The sequence below is a fragment of the Pyxicephalus adspersus genome, unplaced genomic scaffold (assembly GCF_032062135.1).
Source record: "Pyxicephalus adspersus unplaced genomic scaffold, UCB_Pads_2.0 Sca278, whole genome shotgun sequence".
Lineage (NCBI taxonomy): Eukaryota > Metazoa > Chordata > Amphibia > Anura > Pyxicephalidae > Pyxicephalus > Pyxicephalus adspersus.
Genome location: NW_027317285.1, coordinates 1 through 18,999, shown reverse-complemented (window position 1 = coordinate 18,999; position 18,999 = coordinate 1). Strand labels below are relative to the sequence as shown.

At 35.0% G+C, this 18,999-nt stretch overlaps 2 protein-coding genes across 2 annotated transcripts; both read left to right on the top strand.

Annotated features, from left to right (window-relative positions):
• Nucleotides 1-425: 425 nt before the first annotated feature.
• Nucleotides 426-7,125, top strand: LOC140344978 (dystonin-like; the record flags this gene model as incomplete). Its single annotated transcript, XM_072432161.1, has 10 exons — nucleotides 426-554; nucleotides 1,375-1,452; nucleotides 1,776-1,937; nucleotides 2,732-2,836; nucleotides 3,019-3,114; nucleotides 4,188-4,313; nucleotides 4,566-4,718; nucleotides 6,094-6,248; nucleotides 6,792-6,918; nucleotides 7,039-7,125. Coding segments are annotated over 10 exons (1,218 nt in total), but the record flags the coding sequence as incomplete, so codon positions are not given.
• Nucleotides 7,126-7,267: 142 nt separating this feature from the next.
• LOC140344977 (dystonin-like) lies at nucleotides 7,268-18,629 on the top strand (the record flags this gene model as incomplete). The annotated part of the gene is made up of 16 exons (XM_072432160.1): nucleotides 7,268-7,443; nucleotides 7,675-7,768; nucleotides 8,127-8,281; nucleotides 8,417-9,020; nucleotides 10,110-10,238; nucleotides 11,059-11,136; nucleotides 11,460-11,621; nucleotides 12,416-12,520; nucleotides 12,703-12,798; nucleotides 13,872-13,997; nucleotides 14,250-14,402; nucleotides 15,778-15,932; nucleotides 16,464-16,590; nucleotides 16,879-17,062; nucleotides 17,525-17,682; nucleotides 18,440-18,629. Coding segments are annotated over exons 1-16 (2,677 nt in total), but the record flags the coding sequence as incomplete, so codon positions are not given.
• Nucleotides 18,630-18,999: the final 370 nt, after the last annotated feature.

Here is an 18,999-nt window from a genome sequence, read left to right as displayed (position 1 = left end):
TTAGGCCCAGTGAGTGACATTCTGGTTCTGATCTGCAAGCAAGTACCTTGCTTTGTGCTATATTCTTTGTTTGTTATTGTATGTACTTTTAGTGACCTAAATACAAATTTCCCTGCTAGGTGAACAGCCTAAACTTCTTTAGTAAATCAACCCCAGTCTGATGGCTTCCTGTTGTTAGTAGAGGAAAATGTGACAATACTTTGAATTAGACTTAACATTACTGTGAATAATAGGAGAGAAAGCATGGTAAGGATAAACTTCCCTAAATGTCAAGGTCAAAAAATGTTCTGCATGCTGCAAAGGTGTTTATGCAAAAATTACTGATTGCCATTTGTAAAGAAGTCGTCTACTTTCATTTGAATGGTTTTTAGTAAATGAAAAAAAGGTGACTGAATAATGTCAACCATCTTGATGTTTTCTGCCAGATACAACTGGACCGAGGAGAATGGGGTTCAGAATTATCAAGTATTGAGATGCACTTAGAAAATCACAAAAATTTTCATGGTGGCATTGAAGAATTTGAGACCAGTCTTAAAGAGGCAAAAATGACCGAGGTATTGGTTGAAAAAAATGCATGTTAAAGTCTCATATTGCTTTCATTAGTTTTTGGCATTTAAAACTAAAAGTAGGACGTTTAATCTCACTAGTTAAATACTGTACCTGCCACAGTGCACAATGTATGATTATATGTTGGCTCACCAAACAGATCATAAGCTATGCCTGTGCTTGCAGGAAAATTCTGACATTAGCACTTTGGGAAATATAATAAAGCATTGTTCATGTAATGCCTCTGGTTATACATTAGTGCATAGTTTACCTAGAGACATTAAGAATGTTTTCTTGAGATAAATGCTCTTGCAAGTTTACATTTCAAATGAAGATATATAGCCCATCCAATCACTAAAATATACACATGTAATCTTTCAGATATACTTGTTTGGTGTACATCATCTGTAGTTTAATAACAATCAAAAGCTGATCAGTATTGGGTGATTTTTTTTACTCAGATTACACATTACAGGCCCAAATGAACTACTTACATAAAATGTATACATTTACATTACCTTTATGTCATGTGAATGTGACATTTGCAGGGAAACCTTCCTGGTGCATATGTTTTTAAATCATAGCAGTTAGTTTACCTGCAGTAAGTATTTGTTGGATATAACTGCTTTTTAAATATAGGAAATCAAATAATAGACTTATTTGATTTCCTGGATATCAAATCAGTATCAGGTGATATCCTGATGTTACCTACCTTTTATATGGTAATAATAGGGCTAAGTATTAGAAAAATCTGGAAACATTTTACCTATTTTGCTTTGCCACATTTAACTTCTGTGTCATTTTAATACCAATTTCGTATGTTTGCAGCTTCAGATGTCTGGTCCTTTGAAAAGTTCATACTCTGATTCTCTACACAAACTGGAGAGTCTTTATTCCAAACTGCTGGTAAGTATTTTCTTCTGCAGGTAGCATTTGTGACAACACGAATACTAAATATGTAGTTCACATATGTAAATAGTAAATCTTTTAGGAAGGTTACAAATCTTTTGGAGTTATACCCAAACATGCCTACTAGTTCTCCCTGCACAAAACTAATATTAGTGAGACATATTTTGGTTTTTCATTATCCATTCTGGAGAATGTATAGTTGGTAGTGGGCTAGTTTGGACAGGCTTCATACATCAGGCTGCCTTCACAATGCATAATGCACTTTCCATGTCATTTTGTTTCTTTTTTTTGTTTCCTTATGTTATTAATAACAATAATAGAATTCATCAAGAAACCGACATAAATACCTTGACTCTCTGCACAACTTTGTAACGAGAGCCACAAGGGAGCTTATATGGTTGAATGAAAAAGAGGAGGAGGAAGTAGCATATGACTGGAGTGATAGAAACCAAAATATAACTGCTAAAAAAGACTACCATGCTGTAAGTATCCTAAAATTTAATTTTTTTGTTTTGTTTGTGCAAACAGTTACTGTTACAGTGTTCTCCCTAGATTTTTTTTCAGCTCGGTGGATAGAAGCTGTAAGTGGGTGGTCAAAAAAAATGGACATGGCAACACATGACAAATATAGGGTTTCCAGTTGTTGTTCCCATAGGAATCCAGTAATCCCTATAATTCTGTCAACTTTATATTAGTCCTATTGTAAAATATTTTGTTCCATCTTTAAAATGCCCCCTCCCCTAGTAGGTCCCATTTTTCCATTTCTCTTGTATTATGCCTCAACTGTCCAGTGTTCCTGTCTTGTGACCCAACCTTTCAATAAGCACCGAAATACAGCCTGGTGGTTACTGAAAAGTGCCAGGTGGTGCAACCGGCATAAAGCCACTAGGCATAACACAATGTTATCCTGATGCTGACCAAATTTACTTTCACACAGTTGATCTTAGCATTCCTTTGTGTCTGAAGAGCAACAATAGTTTCATAGAAATAGTCATTTTGTAGCATGAATGTTCAAATCCCCACAGTGGTGTGTATTCACATTAGGACTTTGTAAGTAATTTAAGTCTTCAGTGTAGGAATAATATTTAGTAGATCAATTTCAGTTGTATGTTTGCTGTGTTTATTTGGACTTAGTATAAAATCATTGCCAACAGGATTTAGAGATAACAAATATATTTAGCATGAACTAATGCACTGATTGTCTTTATTCTACACACAATGAAACATAGTACAACTAGCCTAGCTTTGAAGTAACCTTGATGTTTGTGTTTGAAAGGATCTGATGAGAGAACTTGATCATAAAGAAGAAGTAATTAAATCAGTGCAGGACACTGCAGAGCAGATGCTTCTTCAGAATCATCCTGCAAGATCTACTATTGAGGTATGCTTCTGATGTACATTGCAGAGTGCAGGCCTGCGGGGTCCTGTGGTGAACAGGTGCAATGTGCTTTGCTGGGGATTACATTATTGTTTTGCATGTCTTGATGTACCTTTTCCCGAACTTTTTGTACCCATGAGGAGCCTTGAAAATAATAACATGAATTTATTGTGCATTTGTTTCAGGCCTACAAAGCTGCCATGCAGACTCAGTGGAACTGGATTTTACAGCTCTGCAGCTGTGTAGAACAGCACATTCGCCAGAACACTGCCTACTTTGAGGTATTTGTCCAGTACAATTGCAGCTTTTTTCAATTCATGATTATTTGCTATTAAGGGGGCTTTCCACAAGAACATCTTTGTAAGGTAGTTATTTGGATAAATCTATGACCTTTAATGCTTTTCTATGGAAATGAAGGAAATCCTTAAACAGCATGGCTCCTGTATAGTCCTCTCGGAATATTTTCTGCTCATAAAGAGATGCAGTTTCCCAGTGTAATAACTGAAAAATAAATCTTTTATAATGTTTCCCTACCTTAGTGGCCCCACCTTTTATTACCAAGTCACTCCCAAATCTATGTAAACCATACTCAAACCATCCCAAATGTAACCATTTAATGCTTTTAACAGTTGGACATTTGTGACAGCTTGAAATTTTACATGTTATACTTCCATTTGATCATTATTTTTGACATTTTTCTTTTGAAAAATATAATTCCTGGAAATCCTCTATGTGGGGAACTCATTTTGGTAATACCATGCCAATAAAATTTTGATGATACAATACAGTAATTTCATTTCTTGTTCTAAGTGTTAAAGCAGAACATTCACAAAACAATCTTGTGTAGCCAAAAATCGGGTGATGCATCTTCCTTCAAATGTAAAGAAAAAGTGTCAGTCTCACTGCACCTATTTTTTTTACAATATAGAAAAGCCCCTTGAGACACATGCTTGATCTTGGGCTTGCACAGAAGGAGTAACCCACAGTCACCTGGGATTTGTGACAATAGTTTCCCAGGAGGCTGCAGATTTACCTTTTAGTCACTGTGGTAAAGATGTCTTGGAGGGGGAGGGGACCTTCCCAAAAAATGAAAAAATAAAATTTTTTTGTTCAGATGTATTACAATACATTTTAGGCTGATCAACTTCATTAACATTGATTCCTCTGTGGTAAGACAAATACTCAGCTGTCTATATCATACATAATTGTAAATATATTTATATATATATTGACAACTGGGTAAACTGATGTAGCTAAAGGACCCAGTGAGGTTAGCAGTCTCTGTAAGATGATGAAGTTCAGTGTTATTTTGTTTGAACTAATATTCATTTATTTTGCTTTCGAACTGTGTTAGTATTTTAGTGATGCCAAAGATGCCACTGATTATCTGAAAACCCTAAAAGATGGCATACTGAGGAAATATAGCTGTGACAAATCAACCAGTGTACACAAACTAGAAGACCTGGTACAAGAATCTATGGTAAGTAAATATGTTTTTGTGTATAGACCAAACACTACAAACTTTTGTCTTCATCCCTCCAGTTGTTACCTGAAGCATGTTAATTATGCATTTAAGTGTTAAATCAGTGATCTACTAATGTAAAATGGCATTGCTAGAATTTATTGCGTTAAACAATTAGTTTCAGGAAACTAAAACAAAAGCAATCTAATGATTTGGTAAATTATTTTTGCTCAACATAACTAACAGCACAATTTCTTTTTCATAATTTAGGAGGAAAAAGAACAACTTTTGCAGTACAAGAACACCATTGCCAGTCTTGTGGGGAGGTCAAAGTCAGTAGTTCAGCTGAAACCTCGGAATCCAGAAAATCCATTGAAATCATCTATTCCTATTAAAGCTATTTGTGACTATAGGCAAATTGAGGTCAGTATAATCAGAGTCACTTTGACTACATATGTTCTGTTTCAGTGATAGCTTTGTCTATAGCTGTTCTTTGGAACTGTAGATCCATGTAGCTTCTGCCAAATCTTCCCTTAGTCAAAAATATGACATCATTTAGAACCATACTGTTGTTTTTAAAACAAATCAGGACACAGTGGTGACATGGTATGGAGTAAACAGATATTAGCATCCTTTCTTCATTCCAAAAAGAGCCCATTTTCATTGTATGGGGCATTATTTTTATAGTCTGCTCTCAACAACCTCATTTGAGTGCAGCTACATAGAATATACTACGAAAAATAAAAAGTATCTGGCCTTTGAAAAGTATATTAGTTGATGTCTTTTGGACTAAGCCTTCTTTCTTCTTTTAGCTTTGAATAATCTGGACTGGTGGTATCTCCCTTCTGTAGTTTTTCAAACCTCCTTGATGTTTTTGGTGTTTACATATCTTCTGTTGCACTTTATAATATAAAAAAAAATATTCCATCAGTGAGAATCAGGCCGCCTTTTATTTAGGCTCCAGATTTCACCAGGAAACTAACATAGAGGTTTAGGACCTACTAATAATTTATCAAGGAAAATTATGGGCCTAGAAATGAGACATACAGTTGTCTCAAGGGTTACATTATCAGGTTTTCTTTTTGGTTCAAATTGTTTTACCTCTGTCCTTCCTATTATGGTATTATTTGTTGGCTGACCATTCTGTTGTATTATCATTGTACACATATGTCATATGTATATGTCCTTAAGTACAGGTTCACTGTGGTATGTAAACTGTTTTCCTATTTTACTGGTATTTATTTAAGTTGATACTTCATATGTGTGGCTTGTATTAGACCACACTACTTGAATGTTTTCTAAGCAGGTTTTTAGACATGTAGGATTATTAGTACGTGTATGTCTTTAAGATATTTATTGAAATATTGCTTTTTATAATACTGCTTGGATAATACTGCTTGGAAAGACATGTTATTACTTGAAGTGTTTATCACACTAAGCACTTTAGATTTATGTCACCTAGATTTGAAGCTCAGATAATTTTTTTTTAAATTTTACTGTCATATAAGTACACAGTATCAAGTATCTATCAGTTTTACATCCACTTAAAACTACCATGTATTTTTGTTTGAATGAATGTTCCGAGTTGCACTGCAAAGTCCAAGTAACAGAGCTATGTTGGGATAAATATGTATACTCAGATTCAGGCCTGATGTCCTAACACCGTGGTGTGGTCTAGTATGTAGAAATACTGTTAGAGGAAGCAAACAAAAAAATAAAACAGTGGCTAGTTTTAGTGAAATAATTGCACTCAATAAATGTAAGAGCTAATGTTATCTCTTTTTTTCTTTTTTTGTAGATTACTATTTACAAAGATGATGAATGTGTACTGGGCAGCAATTCACATCGAGCAAAGTGGAAAGTGATCAGTCCAACCGGCAATGAAGCTATGGTTCCTTCTGTGTGCTTTACAGTACCACCACTGAACAAAGAGGCTATAGATGCTGCAAACAGGTAGGGTCTGCTAGACAACCAGAAAATAAAGGAGGGAATTCTATAAATATGTCTGTCTTTAATGAAAGTTTAAACTACTTACGTTGATAGAACACATAAATAAGAACAAACCTTAGCATATATAGGAACCTAAATTGATGTGAATTTTGTGTCATAACTACCCTAACCTGTAAGTTTTAGATGCCTAATCTGTTGTCGTGTGTGTGTGTCTGTGTCTAAATCTGTATATTTATTTATTTATATATTGTGCTTTATACAATAACGCTATTGCTAATAATGTAAATAAATAGAACATTATGTGCACCTACATATTTCTATATCCCACAGTTACACATGCTTGAACAAATGTGGTGTGGTGAGGGTCAGTGGTTTCCATCATAAACGTATATATAAGATAGCTTTGAAGCTGCTTTCCTGTATAAAATGTGAATTGATCCTGAATCAGCTGTACGCATGCTGCTTTTATCTCATAAAAACTGTCTAAATGACCTGTGGGAAATCTGATCAATTCTATTCTATTCTATTCTATTGCTCTTACTTCAGGATTGAACAAATGTATCAGAGTGTCTTATCCCTCTGGCATGAATCCCACATAAACATGAAGAGCATGGTATCCTGGCATTACCTTATGAGGGAAATTGAGGCTATCCGGGCCAGCAAGGTTTCTTCGGTAAGCTCCACTCTCATCTTTGTAGGTTAAAAACGTGGCACTAAAAGGCTTATTTACTAAAAGAGTGAGGAATATTCACCCAAAATTATGTGATCGTTCATTTAAATTATTCCTGTTAAGGACATCAAATTTCTAATCACTTTGCCCAGTCAAGTGTACGAAGAGCAATGTGAATATTATTTGCTGGGTTATGAATCTACATGTTGAAACCTATTTAAGAAAGGACGCTTGTGGTACTCTTAGCCAGTAGGGATATTTTTTCGTTCCTGGAAGCTGTACATTCTGTAGGCTCTTTTTTTTTTTATTTTTATCTTTTATCATGCTGTCAGTTTAAATTGGGTGAATAAGGGTCAGTGGTATAAAAATGAACAGCACCTGTTATGGCTACTACAGTAGTGACTCTCTACTCACGGGGAGCAACCGCACCAGCATCAGCTCTAATGAGAACTTACTGTCAGTTCACTGTGGTCCAAAAATGATTAGTTCATATATAAGCTTTGGCAGCGACCAGTCCAGCAATTCAAGGTATGTCATTTAGGATAATTACAAACTTTTTTTTTAGCATTAGTATATATTTGTAACACACATTTGGAATGTTTGGGGTGGCTGTTTTGGCTGTGGCTAATTGTTTTTTTTCTATTGGTAATGCTGGTTGGTAATGCTATATGTTTAATTTTTCAGAGAGCTATTCTCTAACAATGATACTTCTTAGTTTCCTTTCTTTATATGTTTTTTGTGTTATTTTTTTCCGTTTAGGCTAGACATGCTGCAACAAATAGCAAGCCGAGTGCAGAGAGATAGCCTCGGATGTGAAGACAAGCTGATTCTAGCTCGTAGTGCTCTCCAAGCTGTGAGTTTTTTTAAAACTGTTACTTTGCAATACATTACTTGCTAGATTGTGGCATTTGTAATTGTTATTATATTATATGCTTTTAATTTTATCATAATGTAGCTTAACTAAGCAATTAAATAATATTAATAATATCTCAGTCACATAAATTAGGTTTTAGTTTAATAATGAAAGGATATTTACTATGACTAGGTTATGTATCACAATATATATGCATATGTATCACAATATTTTAGAAAATGATTTACCAATTAGAAATACATTTTTGCTATGATATTTTACAAATTTAAAACCTATATATTCAGACAGTAAAACAAAGTATTAAATTCTTATATATTGTGTTGTGTTTTAATCCTAGGATACTAAACGGATGGAATCAGGCATTCAGCTTCAAAATGATGCAGAGATTGCGGGTTACCTAATTGAATGTGAGAATCTCTTAAGACAGCAGCTTGTTGATGTCCAGACCCTTGTGGATGGAAAGTATTACCAAGCTGATCAGCTGGTACAGAGGTAATTTTGTTTACATATTGATTATTGTGTATTTTGTCTGGCTAAGGACTTTAGTGAAGTTGACTAAATGATTTATTTACATGTGTTATGCATGTGCTGGCTTTTCTGATAGTATCCATTGTCATTTATACACAGGGTCGCTTCTTTAAGGGACGAACTTCTTCAATTAAGAAGTGAATACTCCTCTTTATACAGTAAAGGAAGGATGCTTTCATCTGACCAAACACAACTTATGATATCAGGAATATCACAAAGCCTCAACTCAGGATTTTCACAAAGCTTGAACCCTGCAATTAACTCTAGTGTATCCCATAATATGGCACCCATGTCACCAACCAGCCTAACTCCAGGAATTTCGGGCAACCTGACTCCTGGTATTTCCACCAACTTTACCCCGGGCATCACCGCCAACCTAAATCAGGGTGTTTCTGGCAGCCTGTCTCCTGCTGTCCCTCATCCTCTCACACCTGGACTACCATCCAGCCTTACTACAAGTTATTCAAATGGCTTTAACTCACAGTTAACTCCTGCTATGACACCAGGGTTTGCACCTAGTTTCAACCAAGGTTTAATCCAGAACTATGCAACTGGGATGAACGCAAATGCATTACAGTCACTCAAACTGATGCAGGTTAAGAAACCACTTTTAAAATCTTCTTTTGCTGACCAAAATTTGTCTGAAGAAGAAGTCAACCTTAAATTTGTTCAAGACCTCTGTAACTGGGTGGAAGAGATGCAGGTAAATCTTTGGATTTAATCTTGGAAGAGTGTTCAATTTTCTAGTGTGGAATATAAGACAAACTCTGTACTTTGCAACAAATGTGGTCCACTGTGACAGGAGAGAGGTTGTATGGGATCTCCTGACTCATCCATTGGGTTTAATTTATGAACACTAACAGATTTCACCTTCACTATCTCCAAAACATCCTACTTGAGAAATTGTGGTTAATGCTAAAAAAGCATTTTACACCCGTATTAAAGTGTCATCTAATGGTTAAATCACTTAATTTATTGCATAAATGGAGCAATCCACATTTCCTTGATGCTGGATGGATTAATTATGTGATTCCAATAACTACAGTCCAATCTGTTTGTGCCACAAACCTGTGACAAAAGTGTAATACTACTAAAGGCATACAGACTTTTCACTTATCCAAGTGAATTTTCACTTTGCAAGGATTTTCACATAGTTTAGACAATGGGCCTGATTTAATAAAGCTCTTCAAAGCAGGAGAAGATACACTTTCATCAGTGAAGCTGGGTGATCCAGCAAACCCAGAATGGTCTAGTATTCAAAATATTTGCTAGCAAATGACTTTGAAGAAATCCTTTCCAGTTTTGCTGGATCACCCAGCTATACTGATAAAAGTGTATTCTCTCCAGCTTTGGAGAGCTTTAATAAATTAGGCCCAGTGAGTGACATTCTGGTTCTGATCTGCAAGCAAGTACCTTGCTTTGTGCTATAGTCTTTGTTTGTTATTGTATGTACTTTTAGTGACCTAAATACAAATTTCCCTGCTAGGTGAACAGCCTAAACTTCTTTAGTAAATCAACCCCAGTCTGATGGCTTCCTGTTGTTAGTAGAGGAAAATGTGACAATACTTTGAATTAGACTTAACATTACTGTGAATAATAGGAGAGAAAGCATGGTAAGGATAAACTTCCCTAAATGTCAAGGTCAAAAAATGTTCTGCATGCTGCAAAGGTGTTTATGCAAAAATTACTGATTGCCATTTGTAAAGAAGTCGTCTACTTTCATTTGAATGGTTTTTAGTAAATGAAAAAAAGGTGACTGAATAATGTCAACCATCTTGATGTTTTCTGCCAGATACAACTGGACCGAGGAGAATGGGGTTCAGAATTATCAAGTATTGAGATGCACTTAGAAAATCACAAAAATTTTCATGGTGGCATTGAAGAATTTGAGACCAGTCTTAAAGAGGCAAAAATGACCGAGGTATTGGTTGAAAAAAATGCATGTTAAAGTCTCATATTGCTTTCATTAGTTTTTGGCATTTAAAACTAAAAGTAGGACGTTTAATCTCACTAGTTAAATACTGTACCTGCCACAGTGCACAATGTATGATTATATGTTGGCTCACCAAACAGATCATAAGCTATGCCTGTGCTTGCAGGAAAATTCTGACATTAGCACTTTGGGAAATATAATAAAGCATTGTACATGTAATGCCTCTGGTTATACATTAGTGCATAGTTTACCTAGAGACATTAAGAATGTTTTCTTGAGATAAATGCTCTTGCAAGTTTACATTTCAAATGAAGATATATAGCACATCCAATCACTAAAATATACACATGTAATCTTTCAGATATACTTGTTTGGTGTACATCATCTGTAGTTTAATAACAATCAAAAGCTGATCAGTATTGGGTGATTTTTTTTACTCAGATTACACATTACAGGCCCAAATGAACTACTTACATAAAATGTATACATTTACATTACCTTTATGTCATGTGAATGTGACATTTGCAGGGAAACCTTCCTGGTGCATATGTTTTTAAATCATAGCAGTTAGTTTACCTGCAGTAAGTATTTGTTGGATATAACTGCTTTTTAAATATAGGAAATCAAATAATAGACTTATTTGATTTCCTGGATATCAAATCAGTATCAGGTGATATCCTGATGTTACCTACCTTTTATATGGTAATAATAGGGCTAAGTATTAGAAAAATCTGGAAACATTTTACCTATTTTGCTTTGCCACATTTAACTTCTGTGTCATTTTAATACCAATTTCGTATGTTTGCAGCTTCAGATGTCTGGTCCTTTGAAAAGTTCATACTCTGATTCTCTACACAAACTGGAGAGTCTTTATTCCAAACTGCTGGTAAGTATTTTCTTCTGCAGGTAGCATTTGTGACAACACGAATACTAAATATGTAGTTCACATATGTAAATAGTAAATCTTTTAGGAAGGTTACAAATCTTTTGGAGTTATACCCAAACATGCCTACTAGTTCTCCCTGCACAAAACTAATATTAGTGAGACATATTTTGGTTTTTCATTATCCATTCTGGAGAATGTATAGTTGGTAGTGGGCTAGTTTGGACAGGCTTCATACATCAGGCTGCCTTCACAATGCATAATGCACTTTCCATGTCATTTTGTTTCTTTTTTTTGTTTCCTTATGTTATTAATAACAATAATAGAATTCATCAAGAAACCGACATAAATACCTTGACTCTCTGCACAACTTTGTAACGAGAGCCACAAGGGAGCTTATATGGTTGAATGAAAAAGAGGAGGAGGAAGTAGCATATGACTGGAGTGATAGAAACCAAAATATAACTGCTAAAAAAGACTACCATGCTGTAAGTATCCTAAAATTTAATTTTTTTGTTTTGTTTGTGCAAACAGTTACTGTTACAGTGTTCTCCCTAGATTTTTTTTCAGCTCGGTGGATAGAAGCTGTAAGTGGGTGGTCAAAAAAAATGGACATGGCAACACATGACAAATATAGGGTTTCCAGTTGTTGTTCCCATAGGAATCCAGTAATCCCTATAATTCTGTCAACTTTATATTAGTCCTATTGTAAAATATTTTGTTCCATCTTTAAAATGCCCCCTCCCCTAGTAGGTCCCATTTTTCCATTTCTCTTGTATTATGCCTCAACTGTCCAGTGTTCCTGTCTTGTGACCCAACCTTTCAATAAGCACCGAAATACAGCCTGGTGGTTACTGAAAAGTGCCAGGTGGTGCAACCGGCATAAAGCCACTAGGCATAACACAATGTTATCCTGATGCTGACCAAATTTACTTTCACACAGTTGATCTTAGCATTCCTTTGTGTCTGAAGAGCAACAATAGTTTCATAGAAATAGTCATTTTGTAGCATGAATGTTCAAATCCCCACAGTGGTGTGTATTCACATTAGGACTTTGTAAGTAATTTAACTCTTCAGTGTAGGAATAATATTTAGTAGATCAATTTCAGTTGTATGTTTGCTGTGTTTATTTGGACTTAGTATAAAATCATTGCCAACAGGATTTAGAGATAACAAATATATTTAGCATGAACTAATGCACTGATTGTCTTTATTCTACACACAATGAAACATAGTACAACTAGCCTAGCTTTGAAGTAACCTTGATGTTTGTGTTTGAAAGGATCTGATGAGAGAACTTGATCATAAAGAAGAAGTAATTAAATCAGTGCAGGACACTGCAGAGCAGATGCTTCTTCAGAATCATCCTGCAAGATCTACTATTGAGGTATGCTTCTGATGTACATTGCAGAGTGCAGGCCTGCGGGGTCCTGTGGTGAACAGGTGCAATGTGCTTTGCTGGGGATTACATTATTGTTTTGCATGCCTTGATGTAACTTTTCCCGAACTTTTTGTACCCATGAGGAGCCTTGAAAATAATAACATGAATTTATTGTGCATTTGTTTCAGGCCTACAAAGCTGCCATGCAGACTCAGTGGAACTGGATTTTACAGCTCTGCAGCTGTGTAGAACAGCACATTCGCCAGAACACTGCCTACTTTGAGGTATTTGTCCAGTACAATTGCAGCTTTTTTCAATTCATGATTATTTGCTATTAAGGGGGCTTTCCACAAGAACATCTATGTAAGGTAGTTATTTGGATAAATCTATGACCTTTAATGCTTTTCTATGGAAATGAAGGAAATCCTTAAACGGCATGGCTCCTGTATAGTCCTCTCGGAATATTTTCTGCTCATAAAGAGATGCAGTTTCCCAGTGTAATAACTGAAAAATAAATCTTTTATAATGTTTCCCTACCTTAGTGGCCCCACCTTTTATTACCAAGTCACTCCCAAATCTATGTAAACCATACTCAAACCATCCCAAATGTAACCATTTAATGCTTTTAACAGTTGGACATTTGTGACAGCTTGAAATTTTACATGTTATACTTCCATTTGATCATTATTTTTGACATTTTTCTTTTGAAAAATATAATTCCTGGAAATCCTCTATGTGGGGAACTCATTTTGGTAATACCATGCCAATAAAATTTTGATGATACAATACAGTAATTTCATTTCTTGTTCTAAGTGTTAAAGCAGAACATTCACAAAACAATCTTGTGTAGCCAAAAATCGGGTGATGCATCTTCCTTCAAATGTAAAGAAAAAGTGTCAGTCTCACTGCACCTATTTTTTTTACAATATAGAAAAGCCCCTTGAGACACATGCTTGATCTTGGGCTTGCACAGAAGGAGTAACCCACAGTCACCTGGGATTTGTGACAATAGTTTCCCAGGAGGCTGCAGATTTACCTTTTAGTCACTGTGGTAAAGATGTCTTGGAGGGGGAGGGGACCTTCCCAAAAAATGAAAAAATAAAATTTTTTTGTTCAGATGTATTACAATACATTTTAGGCTGATCAACTTCATTAACATTGATTCCTCTGTGGTAAGACAAATACTCAGCTGTCTATATCATACATAATTGTAAATATATTTATATATATATTGACAACTGGGTAAACTGATGTAGCTAAAGGACCCAGTGAGGTTAGCAGTCTCTGTAAGATGATGAAGTTCAGTGTTATTTTGTTTGAACTAATATTCATTTATTTTGCTTTCGAACTGTGTTAGTATTTTAGTGATGCCAAAGATGCCACTGATTATCTGAAAACCCTAAAAGATGGCATACTGAGGAAATATAGCTGTGACAAATCAACCAGTGTACACAAACTAGAAGACCTGGTACAAGAATCTATGGTAAGTAAATATGTTTTTGTGTATAGACCAAACACTACAAACTTTTGTCTTCATCCCTCCAGTTGTTACCTGAAGCATGTTAATTATGCATTTAAGTGTTAAATCAGTGATCTACTAATGTAAAATGGCATTGCTAGAATTTATTGCGTTAAACAATTAGTTTCAGGAAACTAAAACAAAAGCAATCTAATGATTTGGTAAATTATTTTTGCTCAACATAACTAACAGCACAATTTCTTTTTCATAATTTAGGAGGAAAAAGAACAACTTTTGCAGTACAAGAACACCATTGCCAGTCTTGTGGGGAGGTCAAAGTCAGTAGTTCAGCTGAAACCTCGGAATCCAGAAAATCCATTGAAATCATCTATTCCTATTAAAGCTATTTGTGACTATAGGCAAATTGAGGTCAGTATAATCAGAGTCACTTTGACTACATATGTTCTGTTTCAGTGATAGCTTTGTCTATAGCTGTTCTTTGGAACTGTAGATCCATGTAGCTTCTGCCAAATCTTCCCTTAGTCAAAAATATGACATCATTTAGAACCATACTGTTGTTTTTAAAACAAATCAGGACACAGTGGTGACATGGTATGGAGTAAACAGATATTAGCATCCTTTCTTCATTCCAAAAAGAGCCCATTTTAATTGTATGGGGCATTATTTTTATAGTCTGCTCTCAACAACCTCATTTGAGTGCAGCTACATAGAATATACTACGAAAAATAAAAAGTATCTGGCCTTTGAAAAGTATATTAGTTGATGTCTTTTGGACTAAGCCTTCTTTCTTCTTTTAGCTTTGAATAATCTGGACTGGTGGTATCTCCCTTCTGTAGTTTTTCAAACCTCCTTGATGTTTTTGGTGTTTACATATCTTCTGTTGCACTTTATAATATAAAAAAAAATATTCCATCAGTGAGAATCAGGCCGCCTTTTATTTAGGCTCCAGATTTCACCAGGAAACTAACATAGAGGTTTAGGACCTACTAATAATTTATCAAGGAAAATTATGGGCCTAGAAATGAGACATACAGTTGTCTCAAGGGTTACATTATCAGGTTTTCTTTTTGGTTCAAATTGTTTTACCTCTGTCCTTCCTATTATGGTATTATTTGTTGGCTGACCATTCTGTTGTATTATCATTGTACACATATGTCATATGTATATGTCCTTAAGTACAGGTTCACTGTGGTATGTAAACTGTTTGCCTATTTTACTGGTATTTATTTAAGTTGATACTTTATATGTGTGGCTTGTATTAGACCACACTACTTGAATGTTTTCTAAGCAGGTTTTTAGACATGTAGGATTATTAGTACGTGTATGTCTTTAAGATATTTATTGAAATATTGCTTTTTATAATACTGCTTGGATAATACTGCTTGGAAAGACATGTTATTACTTGAAGTGTTTATCACACTAAGCACTTTAGATTTATGTCACCTAGATTTGAAGCTCAGATAATTTTTTTTTAAATTTTACTGTCATATAAGTACACAGTATCAAGTATCTATCAGTTTTACATCCACTTAAAACTACCATGTATTTTTGTTTGAATGAATGTTCCGAGTTGCACTGCAAAGTCCAAGTAACAGAGCTATGTTGGGATAAATATGTATACTCAGATTCAGGCCTGATGTCCTAACACCGTGGTGTGGTCTAGTATGTAGAAATACTGTTAGAGGAAGCAAACAAAAAAATAAAACAGTGGCTAGTTTTAGTGAAATAATTGCACTCAATAAATGTAAGAGCTAATGTTATCTCTTTTTTTCTTTTTTTGTAGATTACTATTTACAAAGATGATGAATGTGTACTGGGCAGCAATTCACATCGAGCAAAGTGGAAAGTGATCAGTCCAACCGGCAATGAAGCTATGGTTCCTTCTGTGTGCTTTACAGTACCACCACTGAACAAAGAGGCTATAGATGCTGCAAACAGGTAGGGTCTGCTAGACAACCAGAAAATAAAGGAGGGAATTCTATAAATATGTCTGTCTTTAATGAAAGTTTAAACTACTTACGTTGATAGAACACATAAATAAGAACAAACCTTAGCATATATAGGAACCTAAATTGATGTGAATTTTGTGTCATAACTACCCTAACCTGTAAGTTTTAGATGCCTAATCTGTTGTCGTGTGTGTGTGTCTGTGTCTAAATCTGTATATTTATTTATTTATATATTGTGCTTTATACAATAACGCTATTGCTAATAATGTAAATAAATAGAACATTATGTGCACCTACATATTTCTATATCCCACAGTTACACATGCTTGAACAAATGTGGTGTGGTGAGGGTCAGTGGTTTCCATCATAAACGTATATATAAGATAGCTTTGAAGCTGCTTTCCTGTATAAAATGTGAATTGATCCTGAATCAGCTGTACGCATGCTGCTTTTATCTCATAAAAACTGTCTAAATGACCTGTGGGAAATCTGATCAATTCTATTCTTGCTCTTACTTCAGGATTGAACAAATGTATCAGAGTGTCTTATCCCTCTGGCATGAATCCCACATAAACATGAAGAGCATGGTATCCTGGCATTACCTTATGAGGGAAATTGAGGCTATCCGGGCCAGCAAGGTTTCTTCGGTAAGCTCCACTCTCATCTTTGTAGGTTAAAAACGTGGCACTAAAAGGCTTATTTACTAAAAGAGTGAGGAATATTCACCCAAAATTATGTGATCGTTCATTTAAATTATTCCTGTTAAGGACATCAAATTTCTAATCACTTTGCCCAGTCAAGTGTACTTGCCTTTCACATGTATGTATACAAATATATAATGGCAAAACTAGGCTTAACGCTTATTTTATGTTTTAAGGTCTCTCTTGTGTGACTGATTTTCATATTAATTTTTAAAACGCCACTTTACGTTTTAGATTAAAACTTTGCTGCCTGGAGAACATCAGCAGGTACTGGCCAATCTGAAAACACGTTTTGATGAATTTCTGGAAGACAGCCAGGAGTCGAAGATGTTCTCTATGTCTGACATAGCACAATTAGAAAGAGAGGTGAACGTCTGCAAATTGTACTATGAGGAGCTGCTGAAATCTGCAGAAAGAGGTGATACACAGATTCCTAAGCAATTTACTGCAGTTCAACTGACCATTTCATTTGTACAGCAGTGAAATACTTCACAAACCAAAGTTTGTTGTTTTGTACTATATTTAAAACCTCCTAGTGAATGATACCATAAAAAGCTGTTTTTGTACTGTACATTAGCATTGGAAAACCATTGTAGTGTGTTTCAGCATCATCTGTAGGCCTGTTTGCTAAACCAAAGTGGGTCATGGTATGCAAAGTTATAGTAGCTGAAGTGCTCACAAGTGTCTTTTTGAAGAAGCAGTGGGATTGGAACAATGAAAAAACTTTAGAAAGAAAAATAAAAAAAAAACTTATAAAAAAATAAAACTTAAGAAAAATAAAAAAAATAACTTAATATAAAATACTTTAGTTTTTGCTCAAATAGGCAGGTATTTGCCAGTGATAACAAGGCCTAAAACTCTAACACATTTCATTTAACAGAGGAACAAGAAGAATCTATTTACAACCTTTACACATCTGAGATTCGAAACTTTCGACTTAGAATGGAAAGCATCGAGGAGCGTCTTATACGACAGATTAGAACTCCATTGGACAGGGATGATCTTCATGAAAGTGCACTCAGAATTTCTGAACAGGAGGTATGACATGAATCATTTATGTATGTACTAAAGAGACATAGTGTGCCATAATATGGGAAAAATTATGAAATATTTTAGCAGCCACCAAGTTATTACTGAACAGTTGGTTATCTATGCGTGAAGCATGTTATCTATGTGCCAGTATTCCCCTGGGTTCACATGATCTTTCAACCTTCATGTTAGGAATATTGAGGAAACCATGAACGAGATCTAAGATAGGCCTACTCAATCTAATATTCATGTAGTTTAGAGAGTTAGACAAACTTTTAAATTTGTCTGTATCGTCATTCACTAATTTTAATGAATATTGATTGTATTACTTTATAAGTTACAAACTGTTACAATACACTTACAACATGTAAGTAGAGGGTAAAGTTCAGTTAGTTGTACATGCTCTAGTTAGACCCTACCATCCTATGCCATATATATTGCTGGTTATTACAAATATTTATTAGTGCTCATAGCAAAGATGGAAAGTTTATACTTCTTCTCTGAACTATGTAGAGGTTATTGGAATGTGTATGCAGGTAAATCCTTTGCACTGTAATCCATCAATAATATTTTACTTTGATTATTGGAAATATTGCAAGTAAAGCCAACAATGAAGAACATGGATTGTTCTAATTGAAAATTTCTGGTACAATGTTTCAGCAATATGGTAGATGTGTCTATTATATCTGTTAAAAGGTTTTGTAATACGGTTAATAAAGCTCTGCAGAGGAGTGCAATAAAAGTTTTTTTCTTTTTGTCTTTACAGAAAGTGAAGAAGGATCTGGACCATCTGAAAGTAGATTTATCATCAATTTCGAACAAATGTGAGGAGTTCCTTAGCCAAGCTGCTGTTTCTCCATCTACTGAAGCTTTACAAGCAGAGCTGAATGCAGTTATCCAGTCTATGAACACTCTATATTCCATGTCTTCTATCTACCTGGAAAAGTATGTGACCTGTATTGCAACACTCTACAATTTATTTTTTTCTAGTTTAGATGATTGGCTTGTAGTTTCCTAATATCAGGAGGGGCCCTTGTTAGTCTCTATTAGTATTAGTCTGTATTTTGTTGTGCTAAACCTTTCCTTTTATATAGACAGGTGAGCACAATAAAACATACTTTATGAGGCAATATATACCTGGCAGAAAATTAAAGACAACAGACTGACATTTATTTGTCATCTGACATACTTCTTACATACTTTTTTGGGGGAGGAGGGTGGGTTGTCAGACAAAACGGAAGCCCAGATGACTTGTGTGATTTTTGACTTTGGTTGGATTTTTTAAACCACTATACTAGACATTGTTGTAGTCCTCTGATTCCACTT